Below are 22,226 nucleotides of genomic sequence, written 5' to 3'. Positions count from 1 at the left end.
GATATGAATGCAATCAAGCATGCTACTCAACCAAAGATCCAAACAACATTTTAAGCTCTTAAAATCATCTCTCAATCAAGAAAAATGTTAAGCACATAGATCCCAAAACACACACACACACACTAAACAAGTCTAACCAATTTTATATTTCAAAAACAAGTTAAGACAGTTTAGTGAGCATACATTAACACGTGTATTCCTTGTGATGGCCAAATCACATTGTACCTACAAATGTATCAAAAGTAGTAAAGAATATTGCGTGTTGTGTGTGAAAAACATTACAAAATTACATAAGTGTCTACATGTTATGATGATTTGAGATATGAGAAAATCACTTTAACTCACACACAATCATAACTGTTTGATGGGGACTATCACATTCGAGGTACATCCTATAACTCCCACATCTTCTAGAATACACGCTTGCAATCATATATAAAACATTTTGATCTTTTTGCTTTTATTTTTCTTTTAATAAGCATATCATACATAGGCATATAGGAGAGAGAAAAGAAATATCCAATGATGTTAAGCTCTTGACATTGCACTTTTGTTATGTCGAAGCATACATATGTCTTTTCATAATTGGTGGGCAACAGTGGTGAGATGGCTATTTATGTCTTTCTCTTAGGATTTTTTAATCATTCCTGTCAAAAAGAGTGATATGAGTGTTATGTACAAGAGATTACTTAACCTTACTCATCACAAACACGAGCCACAAATCTGACTTGCTTAGTTGTGCATAGAGATGCTCATCTAAGCTACAAAAGATACAAAGTTTAGAAAACTTTGTTTTATTGGCCATCCAAGGTACACAAGTATCAACATACACATACACACACGTTTTTGTATTTTTTTGATTTTTCAATTTCAATTTTTATTTTTATATGAAAAACAAAATAAAGCAAAACTGAAAAGTAAAAAAATAGAAACATGTTAAACAAAGTAATGCATAAAACTAGACTGACTCAAAACACAAAAGCAAAACATACAAGTAATGCAAAAACAAAAACAAGAAAGGGAAAAAGAAAAAGTGTCAGAATCACTTGGAGCCCTTTTCTTTCCACACCTTGGAAGAACCTTTCCGTTTAGCAAACCCTTGATCTGGTGGTGATAAAACCGTTTAAGTTCGAAAGGAACATGAGGGTTTTGAAAAGATCTCCAAGAGGAGCAAAGGAGGATGGAAACTGATTCTGGTTTCCCGACGTGATCATGCTGTTGCTCTGTTGAGCGGCTAACCACTTATAGCAATTAGGTTGAGTATGTCTACCTGTGCCACAGTGATGACATAAATGCTGCTTTTTCTTTTTGGGTTTTTGAGTATTTCCCTTCTTAGCCCTAGAGTTCTTAATCTCTTTTTTATCAAGCTTAGGGGGTGCTCTTAAGATAGATTTACCCTTGTCTACATTCTCACTAGCTAATTCATTCTTAACATCATTGTTCTCAGTTTCAACATTATTAGCTGGAGGAACAAAAATAGTAGTACTAGTAGAAGCAATACTAGGAGAAGAGAAATCATACCCTAAATCGGTTTGATCGAAAGTAGATTTCTGAAGATTAAGTATCTCATTGAGCTTAGTGCTTGAAGTCCTCTCCAACTGAGCTCTAACTTGGAATAGTTCTGCCTTAAGCTTCTTGGTCTTTTCAGCCAATAAATTATTCTCAAATCTCAGTGCTCCAATAGTCTAATTGGTTTCATCAAACTTTGTGGAGATTTTTTCTTGCTCAAGCTCCACATCACTAAGCTTCTTGGTGGCCAACCTATACAACTTCTCATGCTTTTCGGAGACCTTGTATAACTTTGCATAGGCTATGTGGATATCATCTTGTTCATCCATCTTTTCAAACTTAGACTCTACCAATTCCTCTTCTTAATCCACATCTTCAACAATTCCTTCAGTAGGATTTACAGTGGCAGTGAAGGCATTTAGGATTCCATCATCCTTATTATCAGAGTCATCCTTAGGCTTAGTGTCGCTCAAGGTAGCAGCAAGTGCCTTGCTTTTCCCAATAGTCTTGAGATACGTAGGGCACTCTTGTTTCATGTGACCGAAACCTTGACATCCAAAGCATTTTGGTCTTGAGGGAACAGTGTACTGACCGCCATCCCTAGCATCCTTCTTCCCTTTGTCTTGACTCTTGAACTGCGAAGAACAGGATTGCTTTCGGTCCTTGTCAAATCCTTTCGTGTTGGCATTCTTCATAAACTTCTTGAACTGCCTCGTAATATAGGATTTCATCTTAGAATCTTCATTGTTTGAATACTCATCAGTGTCACTGCTCTTGGCCTTCAATGCCAAGCTTTTGCTCTTGCTTGGTTTCCCGATTCTTGTCAATCCTAACTCATAGGTTTGCAGACTGCCAACCAATCAAAGGAATTTTGTCAATATCCCTTGATTCCTTAATCGCGGTGATCTTGGCATGAAATCTCTCAGGTAAAGATCTAAACACCTTTCTCACAATCTTGGGTTCAAGAATGGTTTCCCTAAGATTAAAGGCTGAGTTCACTATGTCCTTGAGGTTGGCATAGAACTCATTGAATGACTCATCCTCCTCCATCTCGATCTCTTCAAAGCTTGTAGTGAGCCTCTAAAGCTTTGAATCCTTGACAGCCTTGGTTCCCTCATAGGTTGTCTGGAGAATGGTCCATGCTTCCTTTACAGTTTTAGTGGAGGATATTTTCTTGAACTCCTTATTTGTGACTGCAGTGAAAAAAGCATTCAATGCCCTACTATTGAATTTTGTCGCCTAGATCTTAGCATCATCCCAGTCGACCGGCGCTTCCATAGGCTTAGTCCAGCCTATCTCACAGCTTGCCACACTTTCTCATCTAAAGACTGTAAGAAGGCTCTTATGCATACTTTCCAGTATGCATAGTTAGTGCCGCTAAATAAAGGAGGTATAATAAGAGACTGTCCTTTATCCATGACAAATAGGGGTCAATGGATCACAGAGCAAAGATTAACACCTAATCAGAGTGTGCCTACTCTGATACCACTTTATAGGCCAAGAATGTATTAACCATTTGTGATAAATTAACCAATTAATTAGCCAAGTGAATTAATTAAGTTAATTAACATGCAAAGCGCGTGGTAACACAAAAAAATCACCAATTGACTAAAGTGCAGCGGAAATTAAATTGACACGGTGATTTGTTTTTCAAATGGAGAAAACCTACATGGCGAAAACCCCACCGGGTGATTTTAAGGTCATCACTCTCAAGAATCCACTATTATTAAAACAAGCGATTACAAGTAAAGGAATCCTAGTACCTTATATCAACCTACAGTTGAACCGTTACTCCAATACCCAATTGGACTTGTTCTGTAGTAACAATCTCTCCTTTCAATGCATGCTTCCAGTATGTGACTAACCAATAGATGTGCAGATCCCAATACGCAACTTAATCACCAACTTGAGAAGAATCTTGGCTGCAAAGTTCTTCAGTTCATCACACGATGAAGTTTAAGAAGCTCATTGGTCACAAAATCCTGTGGTGTACAAACACAACAGCTTCTTCAATAGATTGATGAACTAGGGCAAATTATGTCTCAGGTCACAATTTACATGAACAAAACTTTGCTTCACACTTGTGCAACCTTAGACGGCCCTTAAAATAATCCTTATATATGTTTGGGGTTATGAGAAAAAAAGCCTAAGCACATACTCACGGATTGGATGAAAATTAACTCTGAAAAACTGAGTTTCTTAAACTTTGATAGATAGCCATCTATCGAGCTAGCTGTCGAGCCATGGGTTGAAACAGCTTTTAAACCTCGATAGATGCTAGTTGTCGAACTTTAAAATCCAGCACTTCTTCACTTGTTTCTTGGATAGACTTGCATGGCTTTAACACTTGAACTTGAAACCTTGTTCCTTGAAGTATTAAACACATCCTAGATCTACCAAATTACAAGTAAAGTGCGTTTTTTCAAAGGATTAGCCAATTACATAAAATATTGACATATGTTCTTAACATCAAATCACATATGTCCTAACAATCTCCTCCTTTGGCAATCCGTGACAAAACCACAACAAACAAATGAACATATGAGAGAAGTCATAAATCACTCAACTCATACTCACTTGTTGAATACAATAAAATCTATCCTAACACAAACTCTTGAAAAACTTTGCAAGAAGAGAGTTTATGGCAAGAAGACTTTGACAACATGTATTTCTGAAACACTACAAACAAAACTCATCAAGGCATCTTAGTGTGAAACAGAAATAATAGATTGCATACATTAAATAAGAAGCATGTGCATAAGGAGAGTCTCCATTCAAAGAGAGTCTCCAATACTTTGATGAGCTGAAGTATAATGAGTCAAACAGAATTGTGGATACTTTTAATAAAGGTTTACGTTATTGTATTGACGTTGGAGTAGTAGAGTTAGCTGTAGGAATCACATTCCTAACGAAATTCACCACTGACCTAAAGGCGATTCTACATCTCCTTTTCTAATGACTCTAGTCCTTTTTGGGTTCCTTTGAAATGAATATTTATTTTAATAAATGTTTGAATTTTATCTAAGTTTTCATCCTTTTTTTTTTTTTTTTGGTTTTCTTTTTATGTTTAATTTTTATTCATGCATTTATTAATCTTATAAGATATATGAAATGTTGAGTAATCAAATTATAGCAATATTAAAGTTTTAAAAAAACTGATGCCACGTGCCATAATGAAAATAACATGGCATTCTTTTATTAGATGAACTAAACATACATATATGACAAGCTTATGTGGCACTTAACAGAAAATGTAGAAGGAGGAGCTGTTGAGGCAAATAAAATATTACTTTATGAGGCAAAATCCAACATCTGAAACTTTAGGGTGTAAAAACTCCAAATTCAGATGTGTGTTTTGCATTTTAATCTAATTTCTTTAAATAGTGTCTAAATAATTTCATATACAAACACAATTTACTATATAATGAGTATCATAATTGTATATTGAATAGTTAATTTCTTATATAGAACGTAATCTTATTAAATATCCAGGCCATTAATTACTATTATAATAATCAAATTCATATGTTATATTGTTTCATATATAAACAAAATTAGAAGGCGAAAATGCTATTTTGGTCTCTATGATTTGGTAGCAGCCAATTTGATCCATGATATTTTCATCTTACAATCAATTTGGTCATCGACTTACCATCAACTCACTAATAGAAAATGTCTACATGACAAATGGAATACATTATTGACACAGTTGAAGCTTATGTGACTACTAAAATGCTAATATTTTTTGATAAAATGATAATATAAATGACATGTAGACAATAAAAAATTTTAATTTATCAATTTTAATGAAAAAAGAAAAAAGAAATAAAAGTAAGACCCATATGTGTGGGCACAACGGAATGGAGTTGCCACCTAGTTATATGGTCTAGGAATCATAAATATAGCGTCTTTTCAAGGAATGACCTTTGATCTTACTACTAGAGTTTAGGTATTCTCTTGGGAAGGTGTTAAGCACCCAAGATTGCCTAACCCTAAGGTTGGCCTCCCATCATTGTGTCTTATGTTTTAACCTTATTAAAAACATGTTCAACACTTGCATCTATACTCACACACACACACTAGCATACATTTAAGCATGCAACATGGCATCATTCGTCCCAAAACACATATCCACCCTCAAAGCAATGAAGAAAACCTAAAACTAAACATGTGTAAACATAAAATAAACAACAGAAAAAGATGAAAATAAAGATAATAGCAGAAAAGAAAAAGAAAAGTTTAAAAGGATACCTTAAAGAAAAAGCTCCTAGGCTTGATTTTTGATTGTTTCCCTCAGTTAAATCTATCACAATTCAATAAAATAGTGATTAGCAATCTTAAACTCAAAGGGTTGGGGCCAGAAAATGTCCCAATCAAATAAAAATGACTTGAGGGTGTTTTGTAAAAAACTCCGTTTTGATTCACTATTTTCTAGTGAATCTTAGGTTTTTCCCGTGGAATTTCTATGTGTTTTGAAAATGTACCATGTATGGCTTTATATAGTGGAAAAAATGGGGTTTGGAATGGCTTCTAGACGATGTGGGATTCGTTCCAAACCTTAGCCATTATTGCAGAAAACTTGCATTTCTTATGCTTTTGAAACCCTGGCTGCTTACATAGGAATGTGGCTGCGTACGCAAGCCACGACCCACGTATGCAGGCCGAAGGTTACCTTGGTCATTTTATTTCCAAAGCTAGATTTTTTCTCATTTAAAAGGTTATATTTTCCATTTTAACACTCCTTAAGTCATTTTAATATATGATTGGGCTCTAAACTAGCCTTGGGCCTTAGAGTTCGAGCATCATTGGGGAACAGGGGTTTGATTCGTAAGGGGTACAAAATGCGGTGTCTAAAAAGGTTACATCTAAAAAAATTCAACCAATTTAACCAATAGTAAAATAAAAATTTAACCAATTTAAAAAGGTTACCTCTAAAAAATGAAGAAATTGGTGAAGGGTGTTAGGACATATGTGAATCATGTTAGGAACATATGTCAATATAGAATTGGCTAATCCTTTGACAAAATGCACTTTACTTGTAATTGGATAGATCTAGGATGTATTTAATACTTTAAGAAACAAGGTTTCAAGTTCAAGTGGTAAAACCATGCAAGTCTGTCCAAGAATCAAGTGAAGAAGTGCTGGATTTTAAAACTCGACAGCTAGTATCTATCGAGGTTTAAAAGGCTGTTTAAGCTTGATGCTCGACAGCTGCTTAATAGATAGGGTATCTATCGAGATTTAAGAAAATTAGATTTTCAGTTCTGATTTTCATCCAATCTGTGTATAGATGTTTGGGCTTTCTTTCTCACAACCCTAAACATATATAAGGATTTTTTTAAGGGTCATCACAACTGATGCACCTCAATGCAAAAGTTTTTCACAAGCACATTATGAATCGGAGACATATGCCCTAGGTCATCTTTTTATTCAAGAAGTTGCTGTGTTTGTACACCATAGGGTTTTGTAACCAAGGAGTTTCGTGGTCGTCATTGTGTGGATGAACTGAAGAACTTTGTAGCCAACATCTTTCTTAAGTTGGTGAGTAAGCTGCATACTGCGATCCGCACATCGAATTGGTTAGTCACGTATTGGGAGCTGTGCATTGAAAGGAGAGATTGTCACTACAGAACAAGTCCAACTGGGTATTGGGGTAAAGGTTCAACTGTAAGTTGGTATAAGGTACTGGGATTCCTTTACTTGTAATTGCTTGTTATGATAATAGTGAATTCTTGGGAGTGGTGACCTTAATATCACCTGGTGGGGTTTTGCTGTGTAGGTTTTCTCCATTTGTAAACAAATCACAGTGATAATTTATTTTCCACTGCATTTTAACTTAGTTGGCGATTTGTTTGTGCTACCACACTTATTACATGCTAATTGAATTAATTAATTAACTTGGCTAATTAATTGGTTAATTCATCACAAGGAGTCAATATATTCTTGGCCTATCAAGTGGTATTAGAGCAGACATACTCTGATTAGGGTTAATATTTGTTGTGTGATCTATTAACCCCTATTTGTCATGGATAAAGGACAGTTTCTCATTATACCTCATTTATTTGATGACACTAACTATGCATACTGGAATGTACGCATGAGAGCTTTCTTACAGTCATTAGAGGAAAAGGTGTGGCAAGCTGTAGAGATAGGCTAGACCAAGCCGAAGGAAGCGCCCGCTGATTGGGATGATGCTAAGATCAAGGCGGAAAATTTCAACAGTAGGGCATTGAATGCGTTATTTAATGCAGTCACGAATGAGGAGTTCAAGAAGATATTTTCTACTGAAACTGCTAAGGAAGCATGGACCATCCTTCAGACAACTTATGAAGGAACTAAGGCTGTCAAGAATTCGAAACTTTAGAGGCTTACTACAAGCTTCGAAGAGATTAAGATGGAGGAGGATGAGTCATTCGATGAGTTCTATGCCAAGCTCAAGGACATAGTGAACCCAACCTTTAATCTTGGGGAAACCATTCCCGAACCCAAGATTGTTAGAAAGGTGCTCAGATCTCTACTCAAGAGATTTCATGCCAAGATCACCACGATTGAGGAATCAAATAATATTGATAAAATTCCTTTGACAAAGCTGGTTGGAAATCTACAGACCTATGAGTTGGGTTTGCCAAGGATAGGGAAATATAGTAAGGGAAAAAGCATGGCATTGAAGGCCAAGAGTAGTAAAATTGATGAGTCTTTCAACAATGAAGATTCTAAGATGAAATCTTATATCACCAGGCAATTCAAAAAGTTTATGAAGAATGCCAATGCTAAAGGATTTGATAAAGACCGCAAGCAGTTCAGTTCGTCTCAGTTCAAGAACCAAGACAAAGGAAAGAAGGATGCTAGGGATAGCGGTCAGTACACTGTTCCTTCAGGACCAAAATGCTTTGGGTGTCAAGACTTTGGTCACATGAAACAAGAGTGCCTTACGTATCTCAAAACCACTGGGAGGAGCAAGGCACTTGTTGCTACTTTGAGCGACATCGAGCCTGAAGATGATTTTGATTATGAGGATGATGGAATCCTAAATGCCTTCACTACCACTGTAAATCCTATTGAGAGGATTGTTGAAGATGTGGATGAAGAAGAGGGCTTGGTGGAGTCTAAATTTGAGAAGATGGATGAACAAGATGACATCCATATAGCCTATGCAAAATTATACAAGGTCTCGAAAAAACATGAGAAGTTGTATAGGTTGGCCACCAAGAAGCTTAGTGAAGTGGAGCTTGAACGAGAAGAAATCTCCATGAAGTTTGATGAAGCCAATCAGACCATTGGAGCACTAAGATTTGAGAATAATTTCTTGGCTAAGAAGACCAAGAAGCTTGAAGTGAAGCTGTTTCAAGTCAGAGCTCAGTTGGAGAGGACTTCAAATGCAAAGCTTGATGAGATGCTTAGTCTTCAGAAATCTACTTCCGATTGAATCGGTTTAGGGTATGATTTCTCTTCTCCTAGTATTGCTTCTACTAGTACTACTATTTTTGTTTCTCCTCCTAATAATGTTGAATCTGAAAACAATGATGTGAAAAATGTGTTAGCTAGTAAGAACATAGACAAGGGTAAATCTATCTTAGAAGCACCCCCTAAGCTAAATAAGAAAGAGACTAAAAACCTTAGGGCTAAGAAGGGAAACACTCATAAGCAGTTAGCCACTTATAATCATTGTGGTGCAATTGGACATACTCAACCTAATTGCTATAAGCGGTTAGCCACTCAACAGAGCAACAGTATGATCTCATCGAAAAACCAAAATCAGTTTCCATCCTCTTTTGCTTATTTTGGAGATCTTCTCAAGGCCCTCATGTTCCTTTTGAACTTGAACGGTTTCAATTCTTCCACTTCACTGCCAGATCAAGGGTTTGCAAAATGGAAAAGTTCTTCCAAGGTGTGGAAGGAAAAAGGTTCCAAGTGATTTAGTCATTTTTTCTCTCTCTCCCCTTCTTGTTTTTGGTTTTGCATTACTTGTGTGTTTTACTTTCATGTTTTGAGTTAGTCTAGTTTTATGCATTGCTTTGTTTAACATGTTTTTGTTTGTTTATTTTTTCAGTTTTGCTTTATTTTTGTTTTTCATAAAAATAAAAATAAAAATAAAAATTGAAAAATCAGAAAAATACAAACATAGTGTGTGTTTGTGTATATTGGTACTTGTGTACCTTGAATGGCCATTAAAGCAAAGTTTTCTAAACTTTGTATCTTTTGTAGCTTAGATGAGCATCTCTTTACACAACTAAGCAAGTGAGCTTTGTGGCTTGTGTTTGTGATAAGTAAGATTACGTAATCTCTTGTACTTAACACTCATATCACTCTTTTTGACAGGAAGGACTAGAAAATCCTAAGAGAAAGGCATAAATAATCATGTAACACCCTAGTTATTAATTGTAATTTGGAGGAAGCTTGACGGGAAAATTGGTAATTTACTCACAAGATATTTTTGGGGCAAATTGGTAATTAAGCTTTTCAACTTAAGTCAGCCCCCCCCCCCCTCCCCTTTTCTTCCTCATTTTCACATTGATATCTCTCTCCCTCTTAACAGGCTGCCCCTTCTCTCTATTTCTCTATCCTTCTATCTCACCCACCCACCGAAACACACACAAACACACTCTAGCTCCCATCTCCTTCATCATTTCTTTCCCCTCTCTAGTCGAAATCTCCCTATTATGGAGGATTATGTATCCATTGATTCTCCTAGTAGAGCCAAAACTCCATGAGATTTTGAAGTGCAAGAGACCCAACGTAAAAATCTAAGTTTTCTCTCAATTTCTTCTATGAAATCCCTTGGGATTTTTTGGTTTATGATTTTTATGGTATATACTTGATGGGTTTGGTGAGTATTGGAAGTTTAGAGGGTTATGAGGATTTGGGCAGCAAGAGTTTTTATTAAATCCGAAAATTTCAAACTATTTGGGAGTGTTTGCTTTGATGGGGTGTTTTGGTTGTCTATTTTTACTAGTGGGTATTTGAGGTTTGGTTTCCTAGAGCAGCTATATGGGTTTTGTTGTTGCATGAGTTGATTCCAAAGTGCTTCCCTTGCATTTAAATGGCTTTGGCAAATGTGAGTGTGAGTGAAGTCTGAAAGTGGAGTGTGAGCATGTGCTTTTGCATACCTAGCATTTGATAAGTTGTTTATATGAGATTTTGGGTTTTATTCTTTGTTTTTAATATGCTTTAAATCTGGGCGTTTTAATGTTAGTAAATTCTCAAATAATTTGGGCTAGTCTTACAACTATAGCAATTTTCTAAAGCTGTCATGACAGATTTGAGTCAGCCACAATGCATGATTTTTAATAAATTACAGAAAACATTTTTTGGGCTAAATTTTCTGTGGTACATTGTATACATATAGGGGAATGTTCCCTTAAAGTTTTGAATTAATTGGATAACTTTTCATTGACCAAAAAATTTTTACAAAATGGCTTCCCTACTATGTACTAAATCTGAAAGCAAGACTAAAACACTGAGAAATTGTGGAATTAATCCCAAACCTTGGTTGAAATTATCTTAGCTTAAATATATTATTTAGTACCCAAAGAGATTCTTGAGTATGCTATATTATCTTATGATACACATTATTGCAGTAATGAATTTAAAATGTTTTGGTTGTGTCGACACTATGAGTTTCTTGGATGCTTGTTTGGTTCCTGCTTGGGAAGGGTACTTGTCTTAGGATGGGTAAGCTAGACTTTAGGGCCTTTGGTTTTATTTTAGGGTATTGTTATGATTATGGAGATAAGCGTGATGGTACTTTGTGAAAGGCCTTGTTATTGATAGGTTTGATCATTGTGTTTCTAGGTTCCGATATTCTTGGTGATGGACCTAGTGACTGGATTAGTTGATTTTGTGATGCCCGGTTGGGTTAAAATTGGTTGGCCTTCTGAGGTAAATAGCTTTTTAATGGGATCTTTGGAAAATAACAATGTTTCATAAATGTTGTTTTTGGGTCAAACACATTTTGCAAAATTATATATGGATATATGTTTTCTTAAAAGTGTTGTGTTGTGACCCTATCATATATTATTATGTATGAAAAGTGCATCATATTTGATATTGCATTTGGGGAAATGCATGAATTTTTGACATGGAAAAATGAGCATCTTTTATTTAATCTTTGATAAGAAAATCATGGATTTTATGGTATATTGGAAAATTTAAAGATGCTTATCTTGTCTTAGTACTTGGGAAATTAATAGAAAATCATTTTGACAAGAATGCAGTTGAAAACCTTACAAACTTTGTAACAGTTAGATTATTTAAGGTTTTTCTGAAACTACCTGGATATAAACTATGTGTTTCAAAGTATATGTAACATGTGAGCTTTATGTCATTTTAGCCCTATGCCATGTGTGATTTCCCCGTGATCACCCGATTTGGTTTCCATAGTCTTTGTGACAATGGAATCAAATCCAGGTCAGTGTCCTTTCACTTTGGATGACGCATTCTTTCCTGCTACCTATGGGGGGAAGAGGTTCCTTAATTGTGTGTGGGTGAGGCTGTTGCCCATGGGGCCAAGAGACCATATGCAAGAGAGGTCCTATTTGACGCGTTCTCTTTGTTGCCCATGGGGGTAGAGAAAAACCTTGAGGGTATGAGTGAGGCTGCTGTCCATGGGGCCAAGAGTCTGTATACTAGAGAGGACAATATCATGTCAATTGTGAATGGGTGGATCCCTTGACCAGTCTATGTGGTAGTATGGTATATTTGTGATAAAATTACCGTATGTGAGATTTTATGGCTTTGGAAATTATATTGTTAGTGCTCACAGATTATAATATATAGTTTCATGGTATTATTTTGAGAAACTTTGTGTTTTATCATTTAATCATTCTTGTTACATTATTACAAAAAATGATCTTGCAGTATTCAGTTAGCAATTTCCCAAACTAAAACATGTTTTGCAAACTGTTTATAATCATGAAACTTGCATTTCCCCCACTCCCATTAATTATGCTACTTTCTAGGCTTTAGCTCATTCCACTTTCCAACAGTTTTACAGATAAATTAGCTATATGTCGAGCACGGAGCTTAGTTATTGGTGGTGATTGGAGTACTACGCTAAGTGGGAGATTTGTACCATAAATTGTTGGTGCTCAGTTTACTAAATTATTCGAGGCCATAGCTAATTCTACTGGAGGTTGGGCTCTTGAGGTTTGTTAACCTTGGGCATGATAGGCCTAGATTTTGTTGAGATTACGTATCTTAGAGAGGATCATGATTTTGTGTTTATTTATTTGGAGCTTTGGATTTTCATGTATATTTGGAGACACATGATTTGTAGTTTGTATTGTTTGTAAGTGTGATTATAGAGCTTTGACTCATATTGTGGAGAGATCAATATATTTATTTATTTTTATCAAATGGAAAGAAAAAAAAAATCACTACAATACCTCTTGAAGACTCGGTCTTTCATGCTTTGGACCCTTTTGGGTTTGGGGCGTGACAAACCATCTCACCACTATTGCCTGCCAATCATAAAATGACATTTGTATGCTTTGGCATAGCAAAAGTGTAATGCCAAAAGCTTAACATCATTGGGTATTTCTTTTCTCTCTCTTATATGCCCATGCATGGTTTGCTTAAAAGAAAAATATGCAAAGAAAAAATATAAAAGCAGAAAGAATCAAAATGCTTTATATATGATTGTAAGCGTGTCTTCTAGGAGATGTAGGAGTTATAGGATGTACTTCAAAGGTAATAGTCCCTATCAAATAGTTATGATTGTGTGTGAGTTAAAGTGATTTTCTCATATCTCAAATCGTCATAACATGTAGACACTTATGCAATTTTGCGATATTTTTCACACACAAAACACAATATTCTTTGCTACTCTTGATACATGTGCAAGTACAATGTAATTTGGCCATCACAAGGAATACATGTGTTAATGTATGCTCACTAAACTATCTTAACTTGCTTTTGAAATATAAAATTGGTTAGACTTGTTTAGTGTGTGTGTGATCTAAATGCTTGACATTTTTCTTGCCGAGAGATGATTTTGGGAGCTTAAAATGTTGTTTGGATCTTTGGTTGAGTAGCATGTTTGATTGCATTCATGTTTGTGCTTTTCTCTTCTTTGAAAAGCTATTTTAAGCAATCTACAGCTTTTCGATACCTCTCGACAGCTAGGCTATCTATCGACCCTCTTGAGCTTCCTTTCTCGATAACTGTTATTGCAATCTTGATCCATCGAGATTCTTGAGATTCAATCTCAATAGCTTCTCGATCCATCGAAATTAATTTGTTGTGGACACCTCTCGAGAGCTCCTCGATAGCTATTTCTCGCTTTTTAATTCTCGATAGCTCTCGACACCTTTCAATCCATCGAGAAACTAAGATTTTTATATAGTGTCTGTGAGACATTTCTCTCATTTCTCCCCAATCTCTCTTGACAAAACGTGTCTTCTCACCTTCCCAAACACTTCTCTCTCACTCCAAACCTCATTCCCAAGTGATTTTCGGCCTAGATCAAGATTTTCCTCTTTGGTAAGGGTCCTTAATCCTTCATTCTTCATGCATTTCATGCATTACACCTAGGTTTTTGGGTTTTTGAAGAATTTTTTTGGGTTTTTTAAAATTGATAAAGTTTTGGTGAAATTTTTTGGGATGGGTTGTAAATGATCCTAAATGTTCATGCATTGCATCACATTTGCATTTTAACTATATTTTCATGCATTATAGATGTGTGCTATATGTGTTTAATTACTGTGTGCTGTTAAGGTTTGGATTGGGCTAATCCCATGATGTTTTTACTATTGCATGTCACATGTTCATGCATTTTTCATGCATATGTACCATTTTTGTTTCTATCATATTGGTGTTAAAATGTTTGGTGCTTGTACGTGTCTCTCTCTCTCCCTCTCTCTTTCTTGCGTTAGTTTGCTCTATAGCACCTAAACGCAAATCTACTCCATCTTGGAACCCTCTTCATTCTGGGGCATCTTCTTCTTCTTCCTCCTCTAACCCCACTCCATCTCATGTTCGGTTCTATGGAGATAAAGCCCGTAAGGACTTTTCAGAGAACTTCTCATGACGAGGCATTCATTCGGAATGTCAAGTCATTCTATCTAATTTTTCTGATACTGACCTTCCTACTATCATCTACAGTTAGGGTTGGGAGTCACTGTGTGGCATCTCGGTTACTTGTCCCTCCGTGATCGTATAGGAGTTTTACTCAAATAAGCATGGATTCGATTATTCAGTAACTCATTTTATCACTCACGTTTGAGGCACGCGCATCGTAGTCACTCTGGATATTGTATCCAAGGTACTACACGTTCGTAGGGTAACGCATCCTGACTTCCCTGGTTGTGATCATCTGAGTCTGTGTCTAAAGATGAACTCTTGTCTCTTTTTTGTGAGACACCTTCATCTTGGGGTGACCATCAAAACAGCCCTTGCTTGGGCTTTGCAAAAGGTCCGTAGTTTCTTAACATGGTGATGACATTCGTTCTCCATCCATTGTCTCACTATAACACTATCACAGAGCCTCATGCTTGATTTTTGTTGTCCCTCTTTGAGAGGCTTACCATTGATTTTCCCTCTCATTTCATTCTATCCCTTATAGATTTCTATAGGGATATGACAACTCGTGATAAGCTTATTTTGCCTCTTATCTCGAGTCTCCTCATTTTTCAATCATGTGTGCCATAGGCGCTGCTACTGTTAGTGGAGCGAGGCCCAGCTTTGACTGAAGCGGCCAAGGACAGAGATAACGACTCCTCCCTCTTCTTCCACTCCTTCCACATCTGCACCTTCTTCATTGGTGGGTGGTGTGACCCTCGAGGCAGTCATGGCTTAGTTATAGCGCATGGATGCTCACCTTGACATACTCAGTGATGAGTTGTGTTAGGTGAACACCCGTGTCGGCTATATTGCTTCACGGCAGGCTCGCCTTGGTGGCTTCGTAGAGTCTCCCTCTCCTTCTCCAGAGGCATTTGAGGACGAGGGCGATGATGGTGACTCTGATGACGACGATGATGATAAGGATAAGGATGCTAGCTCACCTAGTGACGATGAGATGACTGCTTAAGTTACTTACCCTTTGTCATTCGTGACAAAAAGGGGGAGTAGTTTTGGGATGAGAGTAGTCATGTACATAGGGGGAGAGTTAGCATAGAAGATTTTTGTTAGGGGGAGTGTTTTTTTTTTTTTTTTTTTTTTTTTTTTTTTTTTTTTTGAGGGATGTAGTTAGGACTTATGTATTTTTTTCTTTTCTTTTTTTTTAGATACATTGTTCTTACTTTGTGATAGCAAACCTTGTACTTATGATGTTATATATATATATATATATATATGATGAGGTTGTCATCACAGTTCTTTCACCTATCTTTACATGTGTTAGATACATTGTTCTTACTTTGTGATAGCAAACCTTGTACTTATGATGTTATATATATATGATAAGGTTGTTATTACAGTTCTTTCACTTCTCTTTACATATGTTGTTTCTTTTCTCTCTTTATGCACATGATTCTTATTAATTGTATGCAATCTTTTATTTCTGTTTGACACTAGGATGCCGTGATGAGTTTTGTTTAAAGTGTTTCAGAAATACAGGTTGTCAAAGTCTTCTTGCCATGAACTCTCTTCTTGCAAATTTTTTTAAGAATTTGTGTTAGGATAGATTTTATTGTATTCAACAAGTGAGCATGAGTTGAGTGATTTATGACTTCTCTCATATGTTCATTTTTTTGTTGTGGTTTTGTCATGAATTGCCAAAGGGGGAGATTGTTTGGACATATGCGAATTATGTTAGGAACATATGTCAATATAGAATTGGCTAATCTTTTGAAAAAATGCACTTTACTTGTAATTGGGTAGATCTAAGATGTGTTTAATACTTCAAGGAATAAGGTTTCAAGTTCAAATGTTAAAGCCATGCAAGTCTGTCCAAGAATCAAGTGAAGAAGTGCTGGATTTTAAAACTTGACAGCTAGCTTGAAAACTAATATCTATTGAGGTTTAAAAGGCTGTTCAAGCCCGATGCTTGATAGCTGCTCGATAGATAGGGTATCTATCGAGATTTAAGAAAATCAGATTTTCATTTCTGACTTTCATCCAATCCGTGTATAGATGTTTGGGCTTTCTTTTCTCACAACCCTAAACATATAAGGATTATTTTAAGGGCTATCACAGCTGATGCACCTTAATGCAAAATTTTTCACAAGTACATTGTGAACCGAAGACATATGCCCTAGTTCATCTTTCTATTCAAGAAATTGCTATGTTTGTACACTATAGGGTTTTGTGACCAAGGAATTTTGTGATCTTCATTGTGTAGATAAACTGAAGAACTTTGTAGCCAACATCTTTCTCAAGTTGGTGAGTAAGCGACGTACTAGGATCCGCGCATCAAATTGGTTAGTCACGTACTGGGAGCTGTGCATTGAAATGAGAGATTGTCACTACAGAACAAGTCCAATTGGGTATTGAGGTAAGGGTTCAACTGTAGGTTGGTATAAGGTACTAGGATTCTTTTACTTGTAACCATTTGTTGTGATAATAGTGAATTCTCGAGAGTGGTGACCTTAAAATCACCTTGTGGGGTTTTTGTCGTGTAGGTTTTCCCCATTTGTAAACAAATCACTGTGTCAATTTATTTTCCATTGCATTTTAACTTAGTTGGTGATTTGTTTGTGCTACCACGCTTATTGTATGCTAATTGAATTAATTAATTAACTTGGCTAATTAATTGGTTAATTCATCACAAGGAATCAATACAATACATTCTTGGCCTATTTGAGGGGACATCTTTCTATTTTTATTTTTAGAAGGGCTAGATTTATGGGTAAATTTGAATTTGTGAAAAGCTTGATACTCCCTAGAACAGGGACGGAGCCAAGACTTTAAGTTTTGGGGGGCAACTCTAACCTCTAGCTTAGTGACTTCTTAGCAACTGAGGGTTTTTTTTTTTTTTTTTTTTTTTTTATGTGTGCATCTACTGGGTAAAGACAAAATTATCCTGTTTAAATCTTTTTAAAGGGCCAGTTGTTTGTTTGATTACAATTGGTTAATTGAACATAATTTTTTTTAGCTTTGCTATTGTTGATTTTTGTTGCACAAATGTTTTTGGGCTAGTATATGTTGTTTTAGATTTTAGATATAAATTTTTTTTAATGGCCTTTAATTGCTAGAGGTATATTGTTGATATAGTGAGTGATTATTGGTAAGTAACAAAGTGATGTGAGTGATAGGCCCAAAAGCAAACCAATAAGAATTTGTACCTCAACAATTTATAAAAATGTTGTAGATAAGTTCGTAATTGTAATGTTACTCTAAAAAGAATCAATGATATTGTTAAGGGGGCAAAATGTAATTTTATAGAAAAAAATTGCTAAAATTAATGCATATATATACACACTAATATATATTTTTTTTAAAATATAGGGGGGCCATTGCCCCCCTAGTCAATTGATGCCTTCGTCCCTGCCCTAGAATATAAGATTGAGTAATGTTATATCCATAATATTTTTCACAACATATCCTAAATGGCAGTTATTAGTTATAATCTGAGCTCATCATTGACGTAACTTTTTTATCCATCAGTAACAGCTTGTGACCTATGATTTATTGTAAAAATGTTATAAACGTAGATTACTCTAGAGTATTCACTTTTTGACAATATATGTATTTGAGAGCATATTATTAGGTTTTTTATTTATTTATTTATTTATTTATTTATTTTTTAATTTGTTTGTATGTGTGTAAATGCCAATGAAAAACAATGAATGTCTATTTTTTTTAATAGTATTTCATATACAAACATACAATAAATGTCTATTTTTTTATAGGATATAATATAATCAAATTTCAACTCATGTTGTTTAGAAAAAGTCTTAATTTATTAAATTTTTTTGTACATTGGATGGTTGCCGACTAATGGGTTAAAAAAGAGAAACTTTTTGTTTCAGGACAAACAGAAATTAGGTCCCAGAATAGGAAATTAGGTCGAAGTTTCCATGTCCACCCCCACTGAAAAATAAAAACAAGATAAGAAAACTAACGGAAAAAATAAAGATTTTTTTTTTTGAGAAGAGGAAAAAATAAAGATATAAAAGAAAACTACCCGAGTGGTCAATTGAAAATTTTGAGAGTTAAAATTTTATTTTGATTTGGATTGATATAGTAATTTGAGGTGTTTATATTTATCATGTCACTTGTCTATTGGGGTTTAAATACCAAAATAGGATGCTGAGTTGATATTACTATATAGCAACAGATACATTCCATATATGCCTTGAGTGCAGATCCATTCAACAATTAATTAAAATGAAAAAAAATAACCTAAGGGTACGTTTGATACATTGAATGTGGATTACAACAAGAATGGTAATCTTTATTACTAGGAATAAAAGGTGTTGTAATGGAATAACTAAACCTATTCATTAGTTTGGTTGTGAGTTGTAACATTAGAATAAAACTTATGATCTATTTTAGGAAATATCTCATTCATACAAATATATTTCCTAGAAAATAATATATTTTAAATTTTAGAGAGATGAGTTATTCTGATGATTTTTTATTTCCATAATTGTTAGGTGGACATGGAAAGTTTATTTATTTCGAAATATATTAATGTTAGAAATTATTACATCTACTAAGGAATAACTATTACAACCCTTTTAGAGAGAAATAATTATTCCTCATTTTAGAGAATAACTATTCATAAGGAATGACTATTCCCGTAATAAAAATATAACCAAACTATTGAATAGCTAAACTATAGAAATAACTATTACATTACAGTAGTGCCTATTATAGTCTATCAAACATGATTTACGGAGTGACAAGGGAGATATTTTTGGGAGTGAAATGGGAGAACTTTATGGTGTCAGTAAAGAGGGTAGTGTTTCTCTAGAAGCATCCATTGTGGTGGGCCGGGTTGGTAACAAAAATGAGACCATAGTGGGCTTGAATAGGCCCAACCGTAATAAAAATAAAAGTAAGGGGCCCTTAAAAAATAAAACTGGGCCTTCTCCAACCAAGCCTACACCGGCTATAAGGAGAAGCCCACGTAAAGGTACTCCCTTAAATATACAGGAAGGAGCATGTGAGCAAGGGGGTGCCATGCAATTAGATAATGAGTACGTAGCAAAAAGAAAACATGAGTATGCATGCATGTCGTGGGATGAAAGCATAGAGATAAAAAAGAAGATACGAATGGAAGAGGAAACTAGACAACTGAGTGTCCTGTTAGCTGAACATTTGGGATCGGCGGAGGTTGCTGGGCAGCCCCGCCGGGCACAATGAGTCTGTTAAGCTAGAACTGTCGGGGGCTTAGGAACCTCCGGTCAGTTAACGCCTTGGAAAAGGTGGTTTGAAAAGAAGATCCCAAACTTGTCTTCCTCATGGAGACAAAGTCACATAAGAAGAATTGGATGGATATGGTAAAGGACAAATGCAACATGAAGGATGACTTGTTTGTTCCGAGCATTGGGAAGAGTGGAGGCTTGGCTTTATTCTGGAAGGAAGGGGTTATAGTGATGGTTCAAACATACTCTCAAACACACATCGATGCATTAGTGGATGGGGGTGCAAATGTTGGGTGGTGGCACTTCACTGGCTTTTATGGGAACCCGGACACAGCCAAACGTCCTGAGTCTTGGGCAAAACTCAAATATCTCAAAGGAACTTCATCTCTGCCTTGGTTAACAATTGGAGATTTCAATGAGATCATCGGGACATCGGAGAAGGAGGGTGGTAGTGATAGACCGAGACAACAAATGACGAACTTCGTTGAGACTATAAATGCCTGTAGGCTTCGTGATTTGGGGTACACTGGCCCTAAGTTTACTTGGAACTATGGGAGGGCAGACAGTGTGCAGATACGAGAGAGGCTGGATAGAGCGCTAGCAACTCCTGAGTGGATCAGCTTGTTTCCTTTGGCAAAGTTATACCACTTATCATCATCGGTGTTAGACCATGCTCCCTTAGTGTTACGTATGACACAACAACCGAGTTGTATACGACAAAAGAAACTTTTCTGGTTTGAATCGATGTGGTTGAAAGACCAAAGATGTGAGCAGGTGGTGATTGACGCATGGGAAAAAGGGTGGTTTTCAACGGAAGGACATGTTCTACAGAATTGCTTAGAGTAATGTAGGTCCAATCTGGATGATTGGAATAAAAAGATATTTGGTCACGTGGGTAAAAAAGTGGCCGAGCTCCAAAGGAAAGTAGAATGGCTAGAGCTTCAACCATCCTCAACTGTAACTAATCTGGCTTTGAGAAGTACTTAGTCCGAACTGAACAGTTGGCTTGACAAGGAGGATGCAATGTGGAGACAACGATCACGGCTTAACTGGTTCCAAACCGAGGACAGGAACACAAACTTTTTCCATGCAAAGGCGTCCGATAGATAGAAAAAGAATCTCATTACAGGCCTGCTAGATGATGAGGATGTATGGCAGGAAGAGGAGGGCAAGGTAGAGGAAATTGTAGTGGGTTATTACAGAACTCTTTTCCGGACAAACAACCTCACAGATTTTATAGAGTTGCTGGCTGCTATCCAAAGGAAGGTTACCCTAGTCATGAATCAATAGCTCACCAGAGAATATAGTGAGCAGGAGGTGAAGGTTGCTCTAAAGAAAATGTATCCGCTCAAAGCACCAGGTCTGGATAGGATGCCCCCACTGTTTTTCCAGTACTTTTGGCCTACCTGTGGTGACGTGGTCTCTAAAATGGTTCTGGACTTCCTAAACCAAGGTATCTCTCCACCCAACTTCAATGAAACTCATATTGTGCTAATTTCAAAAATTAAGGAACCTAAACGAGTGATTGATTACAGGCCCATAAGTTTCTGCAATGTTACTTATAAGATTGTATCCAAAGTTATTGCAAATAGGCTGAAGAAGATCCTACCCTCCATCATTAGTGAAACCCAAAGTGCGTTTGTGCACGGAAGGCTTATCACTAACAATGTACTCGTTGCTTTTGAAACTATGCACCATATTAGCAAGAAGTCTGGGAAGGTGGGGGAGATGGCGCTTAAACTCGATATGAGCAAGGCGTACGATAGGGTAGAATGAGAGTATTTGGAGAAAATCATGGAGAAGTTGGGCTTTGATGAGAGATGGAGGATGCTGGTTATGAGGTGTGTGAGGTCTGTAACTTATTCTATCAAAATAAAAGGCAGTCCTAGGGGTCACATCATTCCTTCTAGGGGCATCCGTCAAGGTGACCCCCTATCACCGTATCTTTTCTTGTTGTGTGCAGAGGGGCTTTCAGCTCTTATAAAAGCTTCAGTGGCTAGGGGCGACATGAAATGAGTCTCGGTGTGCCGTGGGGGTCCCATTTTATCTCACCTATTTTTTGCAGATGACAGCCTCATATTCTGTAAAGCATCTCTTGAAGAATGTGATGCACTTCAAAAGGTCTTGCGAGTGTACGAGGAAGAAATAAAAGGGAGATTCAGCAGCAACACCCCTACCACTATCAAGGAAGAAATAAAAGGGAGATTCGGAGCACAAGTGATCAAACAGCATGAGAAATATTTAGGCCTACCTTCCTTGGTAGGAAGGAATAAACGGAACTCTTTCAACGACATAAAGGAAAAAGTGGGTAAAAAGGTAGCCGGCTGGAAAGAGAAGATGTTATCCAAGGCGGGTAAGGAGGTCCTGATCAAGGCAGTGGCGCAAGCAATCCCTACTTACACAATGAGCTGTTTCAAAATCCCAGACTCTCTCTGTGACGACCTTACTGGTATGATAAGGAATTTCTGA

At 36.4% G+C, this 22,226-nt stretch overlaps 1 protein-coding gene across 1 annotated transcript; it reads left to right on the top strand.

The window, feature by feature from the left end:
* Positions 1-19,889: 19,889 nt before the first annotated feature.
* LOC126727959 (uncharacterized) lies at positions 19,890-22,226 on the top strand. The gene is made up of 2 exons (XM_050433854.1): positions 19,890-20,523; positions 21,823-22,226. Exons 1-2 carry the CDS (start codon positions 19,890-19,892, stop codon positions 22,224-22,226), a joined length of 1,038 nt encoding a protein of 345 aa, XP_050289811.1.

This window comes from Quercus robur, chromosome 5, assembly GCF_932294415.1.
Source record: "Quercus robur chromosome 5, dhQueRobu3.1, whole genome shotgun sequence".
Taxonomy (NCBI): Eukaryota; Viridiplantae; Streptophyta; class Magnoliopsida; order Fagales; family Fagaceae; genus Quercus; species Quercus robur.
This window is presented reverse-complemented; position numbering and strand designations above follow the sequence as displayed.